General features: G+C 46.2%; 2 protein-coding genes and 1 long non-coding RNA gene across 9 annotated transcripts in view; 1 reads left to right on the forward strand and 2 right to left on the reverse strand.

The window, feature by feature from the left end:
* The window catches only part of RCC1L (RCC1 like), a 34,382-nt gene extending 33,334 nt beyond the window's left edge, over window positions 1–1,048 (reverse strand). For all 3 annotated transcript variants that reach the window (XM_019421721.2, XM_019421722.2, XM_019421724.2), the window contains exon 1: window positions 665–1,048. In XM_019421721.2, coding sequence (XP_019277266.2) covers window positions 665–985 — 321 coding nt within the window. In that variant the 5' untranslated portion in view covers window positions 986–1,048. The remainder of the gene's footprint in view (window positions 1–664) is intronic.
* Window positions 1,049–9,237: 8,189 nt separating this feature from the next.
* Window positions 9,238–17,581, reverse strand: LOC109250629 (uncharacterized). Its single transcript, XR_008419143.1, has 3 exons — window positions 17,258–17,581; window positions 16,395–16,458; window positions 9,238–11,920 (listed from the first exon to the last, which is right to left on the reverse strand). It is a non-coding gene; the product is annotated as an uncharacterized LOC109250629 (long non-coding RNA).
* The window catches only part of LOC109250625 (general transcription factor II-I repeat domain-containing protein 2B), a 49,518-nt gene continuing 48,333 nt past the window's right edge, over window positions 16,661–17,845 (forward strand). For 2 of the 5 annotated variants that reach the window (XM_053893992.1, XM_019421711.2), the window contains exon 1: window positions 16,859–17,249. The gene's annotated coding sequence lies outside the window, so the exon portion shown is untranslated. Of the gene's footprint in view, window positions 17,250–17,845 lie in introns of all 5 variants that reach the window. The other 3 variants (XR_002073112.2, XM_019421717.2, XM_019421713.2) reach the window with 3 other exon arrangements.

Raw genomic sequence — 17,845 nt, forward strand, 5'->3', positions numbered from 1 at the left:
GGAGGGGTCAGAGAGGGACTGAAGCAACTTCAAAGCTCCACTCCCGGGGCATTCCCAACCATCTGTCTGGTGGATCCCCGGAAGACTCCATTCACAAGGCTCCATTGATTTGACCTGACCCAAATATCACTCGGTGCGAACAGCCTTTACCCCCAGGGATATCTGTTGAAAACAATCAGCGGCTAACGACGAACACTGCAGCTGCCTGAGCAAATAATATTTTAGCCAAGAAGTTACGGACTAACTTGACCTGACATCAACTCCGCCAACAGCCGAACACACATCCCTTTTCAGGCACACGTGGAACATTCTCTAGGGTAGACCGTACGCTAGGCTACGAAACAAAGTCTCGACACATTTAAGAGGGCTGAAAGTAAAGAAGGTATATTCTGTAGCCACAACGAAATTAAACTGTAACTGATCACATCCCCGACTCCGGGGGTGAAGTGCGAAGGACGCCAGTCGGGCACAAAACGGGCACGTTTCGGCCAAACGATAAATGCGAGCAGCGCCCTAACGCCTTCCCCTGCCGGGCCTGCAGCCCACTCGAGGGTCCTCCTCCCTGACGTCGGACCACCCGGCTTCCCAACTTCTCGCAGAGGGCCTCGGGGAGCAGCGGCGGAGGCCGGAGGGCGCGACCGAGAGAGGGAGGCGCGGCCCGCACCTTCTGGTCCAGCTCCAGGCGGTAAGGCACAGGTTGGATCCTGCGTCGCGGCCGCGAGCCAGCGCGAGGCTCGGGCCCGGCGCCGGGCAGCACGAAGGTGGGCACGCCCAGCGCCCCCGAGAAGCTGAAGCCCCACACGAAGATGCGGTCGGCACGGGCCGCGCGCTCGCCCACATATTGGAACACGGGCGTGTCTGCCTCGCGCGGGCTCCGCGAGCGCCCGGCCGCCGTCCACTGCCCTCGCCCCGGCCTCAGCTCCGGTCCCGACCCGCTCAGCCGCCACCCCAGTCGAACCCTGGCGGCCAGCGCCGCCAGCCCCATCCTTAGCTCCACGCCTCAGCGCCTCCTGGGCGCCGCCATCTTGCGTGACCTTTGGCCCCACTCCGTGACGTCAGAGTCCGAGGCCACGTCGCCTACTGGCTGAAGGCAAAGGCGCCGAGGGCTGCCATTGGCTGAAGGGAGGCGGGGGGCGGGGCGGGGCGGAACCGGGGAGCGGCGGGCCTAAGTGGGCGGAGTGCCGGACTGGGAGTTCGGTCGCTGATCTGCGCTCCTGAGCGCGGCGGGTCTCCGAGCTGCGCAGCCGGCCGAACGCCTCGTTATTGAGCTCCGGCAGGAGCGGAAGGCCTTTGTTGCTTGTCGATTAGCAGAGGTAAAACTTAGAGGTGGCCCGCTCTGCGCGACTCCCTTGTGGTGGTCTCCCCTTGTCCCTGTTTTCCTGCCTTGTCGCAGCCTTCCCGTCCGCTTCCAGGACAATCAGTCGTGCTCCAGCCAGAGCGCGCTAGAGTGCAGCTCTTACGGGCGCGGGCGCTGACCCTGACCCTGCCGTCTTCCAGAGTGCTTCCTCTTCCCCAGCTCAACTCGCCCCACAGCCCCGCACGCCACTGGAGTCAGGTAGCTTTACTTGTAATTTCCGAATCCCAGGGCCGCTTCAGGCCTCCCTGCTTTGCACAGAGTGCCTCGAATGTTCTTCCCGCCGCCCTCTTCCCTGCAGATGTCTGGCAGACTCCTGCTAAGATCCGGCACCTCCTCAGAAGTTCCGTGAAGGAACCTGGGGACCTGGGTCTAGTCCTGGCTCTGCTACTGACTTGATAGGTATCTTTAGCAAGTTGTGTCCTTTTCTCTGGATCACACCTCTATAGGAAAGTTTAAAAAAAAAAAATCAAAACGTGAAATGAATTTTTTTAAGTGAATGAGCTATCTAGACTTGACCTCTTACAGCCCGTTATGATCCATGATAGATGTTCCCAAATACTAGTCCCTAATGCTGAGGACAGACTGTCCCGAAACTGGGGACCCCGGAGGATGGTAGCGTTCCAGAACAGCAGAGCCAGGTAGCTGGACTTCGTCGTCACAAGTAAGGTAGGTAGAGTTGGTAGATGAAGCGAGGACAGGGTGGCAACCGCAGTGGCCATGACACCAGCGATCTATGCCGTTGGCTGTCTGACCATGATATTCCAAAGGAGGAGGTATAAGGGCCGACAGCTACAGTGCTGCCTTGACTTGAGGAACCAGAAAAAATCTGACCCAGTTCTCAGACCAGAGTCCAGCAATTGTAAGGGAGGGAGAATTCACTAGAGGAGGGACCCCATAGAGCCAGCACAAGTAGAGGCAATACTCTAATCATTCCCCAAAGGCATTTGTGGTTATTTACCAGAGTTATACACTGGAGAAATGTGTGCAGTGACCCCAGAGAACCTGAAACGCTAGCAAGGACCCCAGTTAGAGTGGGAGCTTATGGGGCCAGGCAGAGGCATGTCTCTCAGTGGGTCAGGGTGTGCGTGGACCCCCCCTGTGGAAATTTCCTTGGTTCTGAGCACACAATTGGGACAGACATACTCAGCAGGAGGTTCCCTCCTCCTGTCTTGACTCAGCCAGCATTAAATCAGGAGCCAGACCTGAGTGCCATCTTCAAAGATGAGGATTCAGGGGTGGTGGTTCCCCGTCTTAACCCCATTCAGTTCACTTGTTTGGCTCCTGCAAAAGCCAGATGGAGCACGGCAGGCAATGGTAATAAACTACATAAACTTAGCCAAGGGCATATAGCCCAATCATCACTGCTGTGCCAAGGGTAGCGTTTTACTGGGCCAGATCAACACAGCTTCTGGAACTTAACTATGGGATACTGATCTGGTGGATGGGTTTTTCAATTCCAATGGTAAAGACGCTCAAAGGCAGTTTGCCTGTATGTAAGAAGGACAGTATTGGGGCGCCTGGGTGGCTCAGTCGATTAATCATCTGACTTCGGCTCAGGTCATGATCTTACAGCTTGTGGGTTCGAGCTCCACGTTGGGCTCTGTGCTGACAGCTCAGAGCCTGGAGCCTGCTTCAGATTCTGCGTCTCCCTCTCTCTGCCCCTTCCCTGCTCACTCTCTGTCTCTGCCTCTCTCTCTCTCTCTCTCTCTCTTGCTCTCTCTCAAAAATAAATAAACATTTAAGAAAAAAAAAAAAGGACAGTATTATACATTAACTTTCCCTGCCCTTTCACTCCTGGTACCTCCCAAATTAAGTATCTGTGTACAAGATCTTGTCTCCAGCTCTGCTTTTATTTATCAATCTGAGACATATATTGATAAAGAAGAATTATGTAAATGTTATCACATTGGTGAGGGTTCTCCAGAGAAACAGAACTAGTAGAAACAGGAGTCCCATGATCCACCTGCAAGCTGGACACTCAGGAGAGCCAAAGGTATAGTTCCCAGTCTGGGTACAAAGGTCTGAGAACCAGGAACAGTGGTGTAAGTCCCAGGTCAGACACACTCAGAAATAATGTTTAACCGTCAGTCTGGGCATCCCATAGCCCAGCCAAGTTGATGTATTTAATAGCATAATTAACCATCTCAGTTATTAACGTAGTTATAGAATGCTTACTCATGAAATGTGTATCCGGTTTTCAACTGTTCCTGCACAAACAGGACCATCCTTTTATCTGAGTTCATGGCCTCAAGTATCTGTTCTTTTACTGGCCATGATGATAGATTATGCTTTTAAAACATCCTTACTTGTCAGAATTTAAAAATTGATAACCTAGGGGCGCCTGGGTGGCTCAGTCAGTTAAGCTTCCGACTTCAGCTCAGGTCATGATCTCGGTGCTTCGGGCTCTGTGCTGACAGCTCAGAGCCTGGAGCCTGCTTCGGATTCTGTCTGTCTGTCTGTCTCTCTCTCTCCCTCCCCCTCCCCTGCTCACACTCTGTCTCACTCTCTCTCAAAAATAAATAAGCATTTAAAAATGTTTTTAATTGATAACCCTACGTAGGTCCCTTAAATTTATTTATTTTTTAAAGATTTTATTTTTTTAGGGGTGCCTGGGTGGCTCAGTCGGTTAAGCATCCGACTCTTGATTTTGGCTCAGGTCTTCATCTCATGGTCCCTGGATTTGAGCCCCATGTCGGGCTCCACACTGACAGCACAGAGCCTGCTTGGGATTGATTCTCTCCCCCTACCCCTCTCAAAAATAAATAAATAAATTTTAAAATTAAAAAAAAAAACAACACATTTTTTTAAGTAATCTCTACACCCAACATGGGGCCGGAGATCAAGAGTCATGTACTCCATCAACTGAGCCAGCCAGCTGCCACTGGTCTCTTGAATTTATAGAACATTTGACTGTTAAGGTATATCCAAAAGATAGAAGCATTAGTTTGAGATTAAGGGGACAAGAGGCACAGTGATGGATTCTGCAATGTGAGCCACAGCCACTAGGTGGCAATGCTTGCCCATCAATTTTGTGTCTCTTGTTCACCAAGAAATGGGATAAAATCGACTAAAAGCCGGTTTTGCCAATGAAGAGCTGGGTTTGTAGTGACAACTGGGCCTTTATATTTTACTATCAAAACCTGGTTGTTTTATATACTGGCTGTATGCTAATTCTTGCGTTTCTGTCCATATGGTTGCTGGGGAAAAAGATGGTCCTACAGTGAAATATCAGCTCCCCTGGAGTATTAAAATATCTACTAGTGTTAACCAAGCTCAGTTTTTCCCCCCACCTATGATGACGTTTTCCTGTAGACGTTCTCATTTCTTTGTTACATTGGGATAGCTGAAATTCTCTGGTCTGGGAAAGAGTGAACCTACCGAGCCATATATACTTTAATTATTGTTATTAACTTTTAATTATGCAATTAATATATGATGAAGTCTCTTTGTAAAATAATTACTTAAGTGATTTATAGCGATAAAGGTAAAGGCTCCTTCCCCCCCTCCCCCGTGTTTATTTTTGAGAGACAGACAGTGAGCAGGGGAGGAGCAGAAAGGGAGAGGGAGACATAGAATCCAAAGCAAACTCCAGGCTCCAAGCTGTCAGCACAGAGCCCAACACGGGGCTTGAACTCACAAACTGAGATCATGACCTGAGCCGAAGTCGGACGCTTAACCAACTGAGCCACCCCAGACGCCCCTAAAGGGTAAGGGTTTCTTTAACCATAGCCCCACATGTATCCATTGCCATAGAAAAAATATTTTTAAGTTGTTCTTGCATGTGTGTTTAAAGAAAATGATGTAATATGTACCTCATTCTGCACCCTTGTCTTTTCACTCAAAACTATGTTGGAGATTATTATTTTTTTTTTTTTTTAGTTTATTCATTTTATTTTGAGAGAGAGGGAGAGCATGAGCAGGGCAGGGGCAGAGAGCGAGGGAGAGAGAAAGAGAGAGAATCCCAAGCAGGCAGCGTGAAGCCCAAACTCACAAACTATGAGATCATGACCTGAACCAAAATCAAGAGTCAGACACTTAACCAACTGAGCCCCCCCAGGAGCCTCCATTGGAGATACTTTCATAGCAATTTATTTTCACTTAGCCCATTCTTTTTCACTCTTGCATATTAGTTTGAATAAGTCTTAGTTAACCATTCTTTTGGTGGATATTTGGGGTTTTTGTTTTGTTTTGTTTTGTTTTGTTTTTGCTATTACAATATTACAATGAATGTTCTAGTACATGTTTCCACTTGCACCTGTGTGAGGGTATCTCTTGGGTAGATTCTGGTAGAACTGCCAGGTCATAGAAAATGCTCATTTTAACTTTTTTCTTTCTTTTTTTTTTTTTTAAGTAGGTTCCACACCCAATGTGGGGCTTGAACTCATGACCCTGAGATCAAGAGTCCCACGTTCTGCTGACTGAGCCACTCAGGTGCCCCTGGGAAATGCTCACTTTAAAATTTCTGATAGCTATTTTCAATTCGTTCTCCAAAAGTTGTGCTTCAGGAGTATGAGTTGATTCATTTTTTCTGTATACCCAGCACCTGATAGAAACTTTTTAAAATGTTTGTCAGCCCGATACCTAAAGCACAGCTCTCACTGATTTTTTTTTTTCCCATTTCTATAATCTCTAGGAAGGTCGAATAACTTGTGGTTACTGGCATTACATGAATTGTTTGGCCATTCATATCCTTGGGCACATTTCTGTTGAATTGTCTCATATTAATTTTTGGGAGTACTTGATATAATCTGCATGAAACCTTTTGTTCTGAGTTGCAATATTTTCTCCTGTCTTTTTGCTTAATACGTGGTGTCCTTCTTTCTACAAAATTTTATTTTCATGTAGTCAGCACTAATCTTATCCACTAGAGCTTTTCTCTTTATTGCTTGCTTAGACTACCGATTATATAATTATGTTGTATAATATTTGTAAAACACCTAATCTAGTACTGCACTTTTATTTTTTATATTTAGATATGGAGTTAACTTTTGTGAATGGTATGATTGTATATTTATTAATATTTTATCTGATATATGATTGTCCCCAAATAATTAACTGGCTGTAACAGACTTTAAAGATTTAAAATGTCATTTATAGGGGCCCCTGGGTGGCTCCGTCAGTTAAATGTCTCACTGTTGATCTCAGCTCAGGTCTTGATCTCAGGGGCATGAATCCTACTTTAAAAAAATTTTTTTTAATGTTTAATTATTTTACAGAGAGAGAGAGACAGAGTGTGAGCGGGGGAGGGGCAGAGAGAGAGGGAGACACAGAATCCGAAGCAGGTTCCAGGCTCTGAGCTGTCAGCACAGAGCCCGACCCGGGGCTTGAACCCGTGAACCGTGAGATCATGACCTGAGCCGAAGTCAGACACTTAACCGACTGAGCCACCCGGGTGCCCAGGCATGAATCCTACTTTAAACAAACAAATAAACAAATAAACAAAATGTCATTTATAACATATGATGCATTTCTATATACAGGGGTCAATTTTTGGAGTCTGTTCCTTCTGATCTTTTCTTGAACTAAATACAAGGGTTCCACGGCTACAGCTTCACACTATGCTTTGAGTTTTATTCAATCAAGTCCTCTTTGTTCTTTTACAAAATTGCCTTTGCTACTCATAATACTGCCATATAAATTTTAAAATCATCTTGTCAGTTGCATGAAAGATCCCCCTGGGACTTTTGTTGGAACTAGATTAAATTCATGACCTAATTGAGATAAAATCACTAACAAATGCCGTTTAACAATCTTGAGTCTTCCCATATCACATAAGTGTGTGTACTCTCTGCTTGAATGAATTCAACCCTTTGCTTATAGATAAGTTCCTCTGTCAGTTTTCTGAGAACAGAACCTTCCAAAGTTTTAGGGCAATAATCTCCAAATCACTTTGATTATATATCCATATGGGTAAAATTTGTGAGCATGAAAAAACACATATGAATTATTTACACACATTACTGTCCTCATATGTACTTTATGAAACATACGAAGATACTATGTAAATAGTGTGATAAAGATTAAACAATATTTTGGGGCGCCTGGGTGGCGCAGTCGGTTAAGCGTCCGACTTCAGCCAGGTCACGATCTCACGGTCCGTGAGTTCGAGCCCCGCGTCGGGCTCTGGGCTGATGGCTCGGAGCCTGGAGCCTGTTTCCAATTCTGTGTCTCCCTCTCTCTCTGACCCTCCCCCGTTCATGCTGTGTCTCTCTCTGTCCCAAAAAAATAAATAAAAAACGTTGAAAAAAAAAATTAAAAAAAAAAAAAAAAGATTAAACAACATTTTTTTCAGAAAACAATTTTTAAATGAATGTCCTACTTTTTTTGATTTTTAAAGTGTATTTATTTATTTTGGAAGAGAGCGAGAGCATGCACCCGTGTGTGAGCACAGAAGCAGGGGAGGCACAAAGAGAGAGAAAGAGAGAGAATCCCAAGCAGCTCCACACTCCATGCTTTGCCCGACGTGGGGCTCGATCTCACAACCGTGAGATCGTAACCTGAGCCGAAATCAAGAGTAGGATGCTCAACCCAACTGAGCCACCCAGGCACCCCTGTCCTGTTTTGTTTTCTAAACCATTTACTCTCATTAAAAATAGTACTGGTACGTCAAAAAAAAAAAACAAAAAAAAAAAACGGCCCGATTGGGATCAATAAAAATGCCAAATAGCATCAAAAAAAATAAAATAAAATAAAATAAAAAATAAAAAAATAAAAAGAGTACTGGTTAAAAAAAAAAATAGGAATGGTAGGAAGCTAGCAGTCCTAAGATGACGTGAGAAGAACAGTGTGACGCACGTGCTTAACTTCATGATACAGAAATGTCAACGGCTGAGTCATCAATATCGGGGTAAATTTTTGTATAATAAACTGCACTCATTGAAACTGTACAGTCTGATGAATTTTGAGAACTACTCACTTGTGCGAGCACCACGACAGTTGAGGTGCAGCACGGTTCCATCCCCCTAAAAGCATCTTCTTGTCCTTTGTGGTCAATCCCTTTTTCCACCGCCGGCGCTAGGAAATTGCTGTTTCCCCACACTGTGCGATACAGTTGATCTTTGAACAGTGGAGGGGTTGGGGTGCCCAGCCCCCATGCAGTCTAAAATCTGAGTGTAACTTCAGACTCCCCCAAAAAACTTAGGTAGTAATAACCTACACTTGACTGGAAACCTTACTGACAACACAGTCAATTAGCATACATTGTATGTTGTATGCACTATATATACTGAATTCTTCCAGTGAAGTAAGCTAGGGAAAAGAAACAGTCAAGAAAATCATTAGGAAAATGTATTTACAGGGGCGCCTGGGTGGCTCAGTCATTTGAGTGTCGGACCTATGATTTCAATTCAGGTCATGATCCCAGGGTCGTGAAATCGAGCCCCACATTGGGCTCCATGCTGAGGGCGGAGCCTGCTTGAGACTCTGTCTCCATCTCTCTCTCTCTCTCTCTCTCTCTCTCTCTCTCTCTCTCTCTCTCTCTCTCCCCCCCTCCCCCCCCTCCTCTGCCACTGTCCCCCACTTGTGCATGCTCTCTCTTTATAAAATAAAATAAAATAAAATAAAATAAAATAAAATAAAATAAAAGGGCGCCTGGGTGGCTCAGTCAGTTGAGTGTCTGACCCTTGATTTTGGCTCAGGTCATGATCTCGTTTAGTGAGTTCGAGCCCTGCATCAGGCTCTGTGCTGGGCATGTGGAGTCGGCTTGGGATTCTCTCTCTCTCCCTCTCTGCCCCTCCCCTGCTCGTGCTCTCTCTCTCTCTCTCTCTCTCTCTGTCAAAAATGAATAAACTTTTTTAAAAGGTTAAAAGTAATAAAAAGGAAAATACATTTACAGTACTTTTTGTTGTTTATTGAAAAAAACCCACATAGAAGTGGGCCCGTGCAGTTCAAATCTTTTTATTCAAGAGTCAACTATAGTTTGCACTTTCTAGAATTTTATAAATGTACAGTCATAAAGTATGGATTCTTTTATGCCTGGCTTCTTTGACTAAGCATGATGAATTTGGAGATTACATGTACCCATAATTCATTTCATTTTCATTTTCTTTTTTTTTTTTTTTAAGTAATTGCTACACCAAAATGGGGCTTTGGCTCATAACCGTGAGATCCAGAGTCACATGTTCTACCAACTGAGCCAGTCAGGTGCCCCAATTCATTCATTTTTAATTCTGAGTACTGTTCCATTACATGGGGTACCACACAATTTGTTTCTTGATTCACCGGCTGATTGACATTTGACTTGTTTTCTGCATTCAGATATCATGAACAAAGCTGCTGTGAACATTGGCGTACGAGTTCTTGTATTCTCATATATTCCTTTTATCTTGGGGGTAAATTCTTGTGAGTGGCATGGCTACGTCATGTGGAGGGAAATTCTCACCTTTAAAGTGTTTGTGGTCAAATATACATAACATAAAATGCATCATCTTAACAATTTTTAAAGCTACAATTCAGTGCAATAAGTTGAATTCAAAATGTTGGGCAACCATCACCACTTCTATTTACAAAACTTGTTCCTGACCTCCAACATTGTTACAATAAAGCCAGCTTTTATCAATGCCCATACACTTCCTTTTGTTGAGGTCTTTATTTCTCTCTATGGCTTCAAGTCACCGTCCAATACCTTTTCATTTCAGCTTATAGAACTCATATGAACATTTCCTGCAGGGCAGTGGTAACAAACCCTCTCCTTTTGCTTATATTCAGCAAGGGTGTCAGGGCCATTCAGTAGGGAAAGGACAGCCTTTTGTAACTTTGGTTTGTACAGGTTTTCTTTTCTACAGATTTTAAGAGAGTAATGCATTTAAAAGAATTATTAGTTTGTGTTTCTGGGCACACAGTGTATAAAGATGTAATTTTTGTGACATCAGCGATCAAAAGGGCGGGGTTGGAGCTATTCAAGAGCCGAGTTTTCAGACGTCGTTGAAGTTAAGCAAGTGTAAATTCAGAGTGTTACAACTTTAGGATGTTAAATGCAATCCGCACGGTAACCCCAAAGAAGATAGCCATAGAATTTGCACAAAAGGAAATAAGAAAAGAATTTAAACATCTCACTATAAAAGTCAACTAAGCACAAAAGAAGACTGTAATACAGGAAATGAGGGACCAAAAAAAGCTGTAAGGCACCTAGAAAACAAGTAGTGCAATGACAGAAGTAAGCCCCTCCTTATCAGTAAGTGCTTTACTTTTTAAGGAATCTCTACACCCAACATGGGGCTCAAACTTACAACCCCAAGATCAAGAGTCACACTCTACTGACTGAGCCAGCCAGGTGCCCCAGTAGTTACTTTAAATGTAAGTGGATTAAACTCTCCAATCAAAAGATAGAGATTGACCAAAAGATAAAGACACAAGATCCAAATGTTTGCCATCTATAAGAGGCTCACTTTGCATCAAAGACACAAACATTGAAAGTGAAAAAATGGGGAGTCCTGGGGGGCTCAGTTGGTTAAGCATCCAATCTTGCTTTCAGCTTAGGTTGTGATCTCATGGTTCATAAGATTGAGCCCTGAGTTGGGCTCAGCACAGAGCATTGGAGCCTGGTTGGAAGTTTTTATTTATTTTTATTTAATTTTTTTAATGTTTATTTTAGAGAGAGAGACAGAGTGTGAGTGGGGAAGGGCAGAGAGAGAGGGAGACCCAAAATCCAAAGCAGACTCCAGGCTCCGAGCTGTCCGCACAGAGCCCGATGCAGGGCTCAAACTCATGAACCTCAAGATCATGCATGACCTGAGCTGAAGGCGGACCCTTAACCGACTGAACCACCCAGGTGCCCTAACACGGAGCATTAGAGCCCACTGGGGATTCTCTCTCAAAATAAATAAACTTGAAAAAATAAAAACTAAAAAGAAAGTGAAAAAATGGAAAAAGATATTCCATACAAATAGTAACAAAAGAGCAGGAATGGCTATACTGATACCACACCAAATAGACTTAAAAACAATTCCAAGAGACAAGGAAGGATGTTATATATTAACAAAATATAGCAAGATACAATAAACATTCACCCACCTAATGATACATCACCAAAATATATGAAGTAAAAACTGACAGACTTGCAGGGAGAAACAGACGGCTCTGTGATAATTAGAGACTTCAGTACTCCCATTCATAACAACGGATCGGGCAACCAGGCAGAAGGGGATAAATAAGGAAATGGAGGCATCACATAAGACAATAAACCACCTAGACTTAACAGACAGATACAAAATACACTTACAGGAATAAGCTGGCTCTAAAAAGGCAAGTGCTGTGTGACTGCACTTATAAGGCACTTTAGTAGGCAAAGTCACAGAAAGTGGAATGATAGTTGGGCAGAGGGAGAATGAGGAATCCTATTGAATGGATATGGATGGAGCGTCAGTTTCACAAGAGGACAAGAATGACAGAGATAGATGGTGGCGATTGCACATTATGAAGGCATTTAATACCACTGAACTGTACCTTGAAAAATGATTAGGATGGGGGGTGCCCGGGTGGTTCATTTGGTTAAGCATCCGACTCTTGATTTCGGCTCAGGTCACAATCTCCTGACTCATGAGGCTGAGCCCCACATCTGGCTCTCTAAATAAGTAAATAAATAAACATTAAAATTATTTTTTAGGGGCACCTGGGTGGCTCAGTTGGTTGGGCATCCTACTTCAGCTCAGGTCATGATCTCGCGGTCCGTGAGTTCGAGCCCCGCGTCGGGCTCTGTGCTGACAGCTCAGACCCTGGAACCTGTTTCAGATTCTATGTCTCCCTGTCTCTGACCCTCCCCTGTTCATGCTCTGTCTCTCTCTGTCTCAAAAATAAATAAAAACATTTTTTAAAATGTTTTTAATAATAATTTTTTAAAACGGTTAGGATGGGAAATTGTATGTTGTGTGTATTTTACCACAATTTTTTTAATTGGGGGGAAAAGCTTATTGGGAATTTTTATATCTGTGTTCATGAGAGACATTGGTCTTAGTGCTTTTCTTGTGATGTCTTTGGTTTTGGTATCATGGCAATGCTGGCTTCCTAGAATGAGTTAGAAAGTATTTCCTCATCTTTGGCCTTTGAGAAGAGTTTGTGTAGATTTTTTTTAATGTTTATTTATTTTTTATAGAACACAAGCAGGGAGAAGAGAGAGAGGGAGACACAGAATCTGAAGCAGGCTCCAGGCTCTGAGCTGTCAGCGCAAAGCCCGACGCGGGGCTTGAACCCAAAGACCATGAGATCACAACCTGAGTTGAAGGTGGTTGCCCAATGGACTGAGCCACCCAGGTGCTCCCGTGTAGATTGCTTTTTACCTTAAAGTTTTGGTAGATACCATCAGTGAAATCATCTGGGCCTGGGATTTTTCTTCATGGGAAGGTTTTTAACTTAACTTTCAATTTTTTAAATAGATACAGAGTTATTCAAGTCACCTAGTTTTCTTTTTTTTTTTTTTTAATTTTTTTAAGTTTATTATTTTGAGGCGGGGGGAGGGGCAGAGAGAGGGAGACACAGAATCCAGAGCAGGCTCCAGGCTCTGAGCTGTCAGCACAGAGCCAGATGCGGGGCTCGAACTCTCAGACCACAAGATCATGACCTGAGCTGAAGTTGGATGCTCAACTGATTGAAGCACCCAGGCACCCCAAATCACCTAGTTTTCTTGAATGAGCTTTGGTAACTTGTGTCTTTTAAGGAATTTGTCCATTGCACTCAAATTGGCAAATTTAGTGCCCAGACTTGCTCGTAATTTTCCCTTATTATTGCATTTTTTAAAGTTTTATTTATTTATTTTCAGAGAGAGAGAGAGAGAGAGGGAGCTCAAGTGGAGAAGGGGTAGAGAAAGAGGGAGAGAGCGGGGAAGGGAGAGAGAGGATCCCAAGTAGGTTCTGTGCTGCCAGCGCAGAGCCCAATATGGGACTAGAACTCACAAACAGCGAGATCATGACCGGAGCCGAAATCAAGAGTAGGTTGCTTAACTGAGTGAGCCACCCAGGCTCCCCTATTATTGCGTTTTTTTATTCTCGTGTTTGTCTTTTAGTTGTTTCAGGCGAGAAGGTGAATCCAATCCTGGTGACCTCATCTTGGCCAGAAGCATAACTCAGGACCTTTTACTTTTGTTCTGAGACGGAAAAGTTACAGGACAACCGTGAGCAGAGGAGTGAAACGAGTTACGGGTTCCAGGATTTTTCCAGTTGCTGTGTTAAGAAGGGTCTGAAGAGAGTTAAGGGCAGGATCAAGGAGACAAATTAGGAGTCTGTTGCAGGGGACGATGGCGGCTTGGACCAGTGCGGTGGTAGTCGTGGTCGGAGGGTACTTAGGAAATCGGAGCTGACTGGCTTGTCTGGAGGATGAGCAGCGGGAATGGGAGAAGCGAAGTAACTGGAAGAATGGCGCTCCAGTAACTGAGATGGGAAAGAACTACAGGAGAATCCCCAGAGAGGGTGGGTCACGTCTGGCTTGAGCTGCCTCTTCCTCCTCCACGCGAAGTGTCAAAGTAGCCAGTGGGTTGTACAAACCAAGCTGGAGGTGAGCGGGCGGGGCTGAAGATACGCGCTTGAGAGGCATCACCATATGGAAGGTTTGTAAAGACCTGAGATTGGACACAGTCATCTAAGGAGTGGGAGCAGGCAGCGAAGAGATCCAGGACAGCCCCGGGGAATGGTCATGTCAAGTGCTGACAGATCAAGCGACTCACAAACTGAAAAATGGCGAGCGATGCGGGGGTCACTCGTGACCTGGGAGTGAACAGTTTTAGTGGAGTGGGGTGGGGGGCTAACTGGAGCGGGCTCAAGGGAGAATAAGAGGAGAGAAATCAGACTCTTGTTGATGTCAGCTGCTCTTTCAAACCACTGGCGTGTTTTGACATTTTAAACAAATGGTTCGAAACATTGAAACTCTTCCTGTGGAAGATTTTAAAAAGCGGATTAGAAAACTGTTTCCAGGTTCCGTTGTCAAGTAGCAGTTTTAGGCCGCTCCTTGTTTTTGGCAACAAAACAGAACCAATCCTCCTTACTCATCAATTTCATGTTTGTGAACTCACCTACCCACTCATGCTTTCTTGGTCATCCTCAGACACACGTCCAGTGGCAAGAAAACAACTGGGCGTTGCCTGATGCACACTTCCCAGCGGAGGTGGGCACACTTGTGTTAGCTCTCGCACTGTAAAGAAGTGTCCTTTCCCTGGTCTTTTTTTTTTTTTTTTTTTAATGTTTATTTTTGAGACAGAGCATGAGTGCGAGAGGGGCAGAGAAAGCAGTAGACACAGAATCTGACACAGGCTCCAGACTCCGAGCTGTCAGCACAGAGCCTGATGCGGGGCTCGAACTCCCCAATTGCGATAGCGTGACCTGAGCCGAAGTCAGACACTTAACCGACTGAGCCACCCACGCATCCTTCCCTGGTCTTTTTTAATGCTACGTTTTCCACATTTTGTGCTTCTTGTTGGTGATTTTGCTGCTTAAAGTGGCTCTCAGACATAGTGCTCAACTGTTGTCTGGTGCCCCTAAGCACAAGAAGGCTGTGATGTGCCTTAAGTAGAAAATACCTGTGTTAGGTAAGGTTCCCTCGGGCATGAGCTGTAGATAGTGCTGTTGGCCATCAGTTCAACTAATGAATTGACAATGCATGTTACATAAGGTGTCTTTGAACAGACACACACATAAAACAGGGTTACGTATTGACAGGTTCGCAAAAATGTCATGACCAGAGGCTGGCAGAAACCTAACCTTGTATTACCCCGCGGAGTAGTGGTTCAGTCTTGCTCATTGTTTGCCTAACTTCATAGAACACAACCCTTTGGGATGAGGAGAATCAACTGTAACATAATGGGAATATTTTCCAACATCTCTTTTAAAAATAACATCAAGGGGCACCTGGGTGGCTCAGTCGGTTGAGCGTCCAACTGCGGTTCAGGTCATGATCTCATGGTTGGCGAGTTCAAGGCCCACATCAGGCTTTGTGCTGACAGCTCGGAGCCTGCTTCGGATTCTCTGCCTCCTCTCTCTCTCTCTCTGCCCCTCCTCTGCTCTCTCTCTCTCAAAAATAAATAAACATTAAAAAATAATAAAAATTTTAAAAATTAAAATAATGTCAAAAAAGCAGGCACTTTGAAAAAAGAATTTTAATGCTTATTTTTGAGAGGGAGAGACAGGGACACAGAATCTGAAGCAGGCTGCAGGCTCCAAGCTGTCAGCACAGAGCCCAACACAGGGCTGGAACCCATGAACTGCGAGATCATGACGCAAGCCGAAGTTGGATGCTCAACAGTCTGAGCCACCCAGGCGCCCCTGAAGCAGGCACTTTTCTAATTAAGTTTTATTTTTTTTAATCCCAGTATCGTCAATATACACTGTTGTATTAGTTTCAGGTATATAATACAGTGATTCAACACTGCTGTACATCACTGAGCGCTGGTCATGGTAAGTGTACTCTCTTTAATCCCCACCCCCCTCCCCTCTAAGTAACCAGCTTGTTATCTATAGTCAAGAATCTGTTTCTTGGTTTGTGATACTTTCAAAATTACTTGTTGAATTGTTAGCTTTACTCTGAAAGGATACGGCTTTTTTAATGTTTATTTATTTAGAGAGAGAGAGAAAGAAAGCGTGGGCAGGTGAGGGACAGAGACAGACACAGAGAGAGAGAGAGAGAGAGAGAGAGAGAGAGAATCCCAAGCAGGCTTCACGCTGACAATGCAGAGCCCGACTAGGGACTGGATCTCATGGAGTGTGAGATCTTGATCTGAGGTGAGATCAAGAGTCAGATGTTAAACCACTGAGCCACCCAGGTGTTTGTTTTTTTTTTTTTTTTAACAGCATCTGCTAGGAAGCATATCTTTGATAGACACAAAAAGAAAGTCTCAGCAAATTTGAGACACTTGTCTTTTTGCAAAATAAATGTATATTAGTGGGGCACCTGGGTGACTCTGCCGGTTACCGGACTCTGATCACAGCTCAGGTCTTGATCTCAGGGTTGAGTTCTGCCCTGTGCTGAGCTCTGTGCTGGGAGTGGAGCCTACTTAGAAGGAAAGACAGACAGAAAGAAAGCGTGTACTAGAACATATAAACTGCGAGACAGTAATTACCTGTGGGGAAGAGAAGGGAACAAGAACAGTGCCTTCGGTTGTGTCTCTGTAATATTTCTTAAAACTATGAAATAAATATGGCACACTAGGTTACATCTGAGCGATGGGTAGGTAAATGGTTTCTGTTCTTTTCTCCTTTTGGCACAATAATACACGTAAAGCGTAACTAAGAAGAAGTAACACTACTGTAATACTGGGCTGTTTGCTGGAGCGCCACCACCAACGGATGAAAGGCTCAAGATTGGTTGGCGATGGCACTGACCCTACCAAAAGGTCGGGACACGCCGTTACAGTTCCTGACAAATAACTCGATGGCTTCAAGGCAGAGTCTCGGGTCCGGCGAGTTGCAACCTCACCGCTTTAAAGCCACAAGCTACAGGCGTGCAAAATACCATATTAAACAACTGCATGAAAGGAGGCCCACGTCTGGGGGCGGTGTGCAGGGGTGAGGCGGGACACGTGCCAGCCACTCATCAAAGGCTGGGGACCCAGGCGCGCGCCTGGCCTTCTGCGGACCGCGGCTGAGCCTGCAAACAAATCCGGCGTGCAGCTCCCCTGGATTCCACAGCACCGGAAACGGCAACGCCCACTGGGGGCGCTGCGGACACACGAGTGGAGGCTGCCTTCCAGGAAGCCAAAAAAAAAAAAAAAAAAAAAACCACAACGGGGGTGGGGGGGTGAAGAAAGAAAGAGAAAAAGGAGGGATAGTGGAGAGTCGGGCCCCGGCCGCCGCCCCCACGCCGCGCCCCGCCTCTTCGCCGCCAGGGCCGCCGCCGCTGCCCACGGCCGCTCCCCGGCGGTCCAGCCGTCAGACCCCTCTGCCGACCCGGCGCTGCCCGCCGCCGGGGACCTCAGGTGCGTACCCGGCCCCCGCCGCGGCCGCCATTAAGAGCGGGTGCTTCTCCTGGAACTTTCTACGCTCGCGGGGCTGGCCAGTGGGAAGACTGGGGCGGGGGAGGCAGGCCGGCCGTCCAGGCGCACGGCGGGAGGCGCCCCTGTCGCCGCCCCGGCGGCCCCAGAACCCCGTTCCCCGCGGGGCCGGGCTCAGGAGTGGGGGTGGGGCAGGGAAACCCCGCCGCGGGGACAACGGTCGCGCGCACGGACGCGCAGCCCTGTCCTCTCTGATTGGCTGGGCGGGGGCGGCGGGGGCGGGCGTCTGCAGGCTCTGGGCTCTCTGGGCCCAGTGCGCGTGAGGTCACGCTCGGCCTGGCGTACGTGGGGCTCTCCCGCTGCGTGCGGACGTGCTTGATTGGGTAGGTGAGGGGCGGGGCCGCGGCTGTTGCCTGGTAACTGCCGGGGCGACACGGCGAAGGCGTGGGACTCCGCCCCCCGCGTCGCGCGTGGCGAAGGGTCCCCCGCGTGGGTTCTCGCGTGGATTGTGGCAGCGAGCGGACTGGGGCGCCCTGTCTGTTAGAAGAGGAGCCACCGACCCCGTGCTGTGGTCCGTCTCG

This window comes from Panthera pardus, unplaced genomic scaffold (genome assembly GCF_024362965.1).
Source record: "Panthera pardus isolate Hobbes unplaced genomic scaffold, ASM2436296v1 HiC_scaffold_4, whole genome shotgun sequence".
NCBI lineage: Eukaryota > Metazoa > Chordata > Mammalia > Carnivora > Felidae > Panthera > Panthera pardus.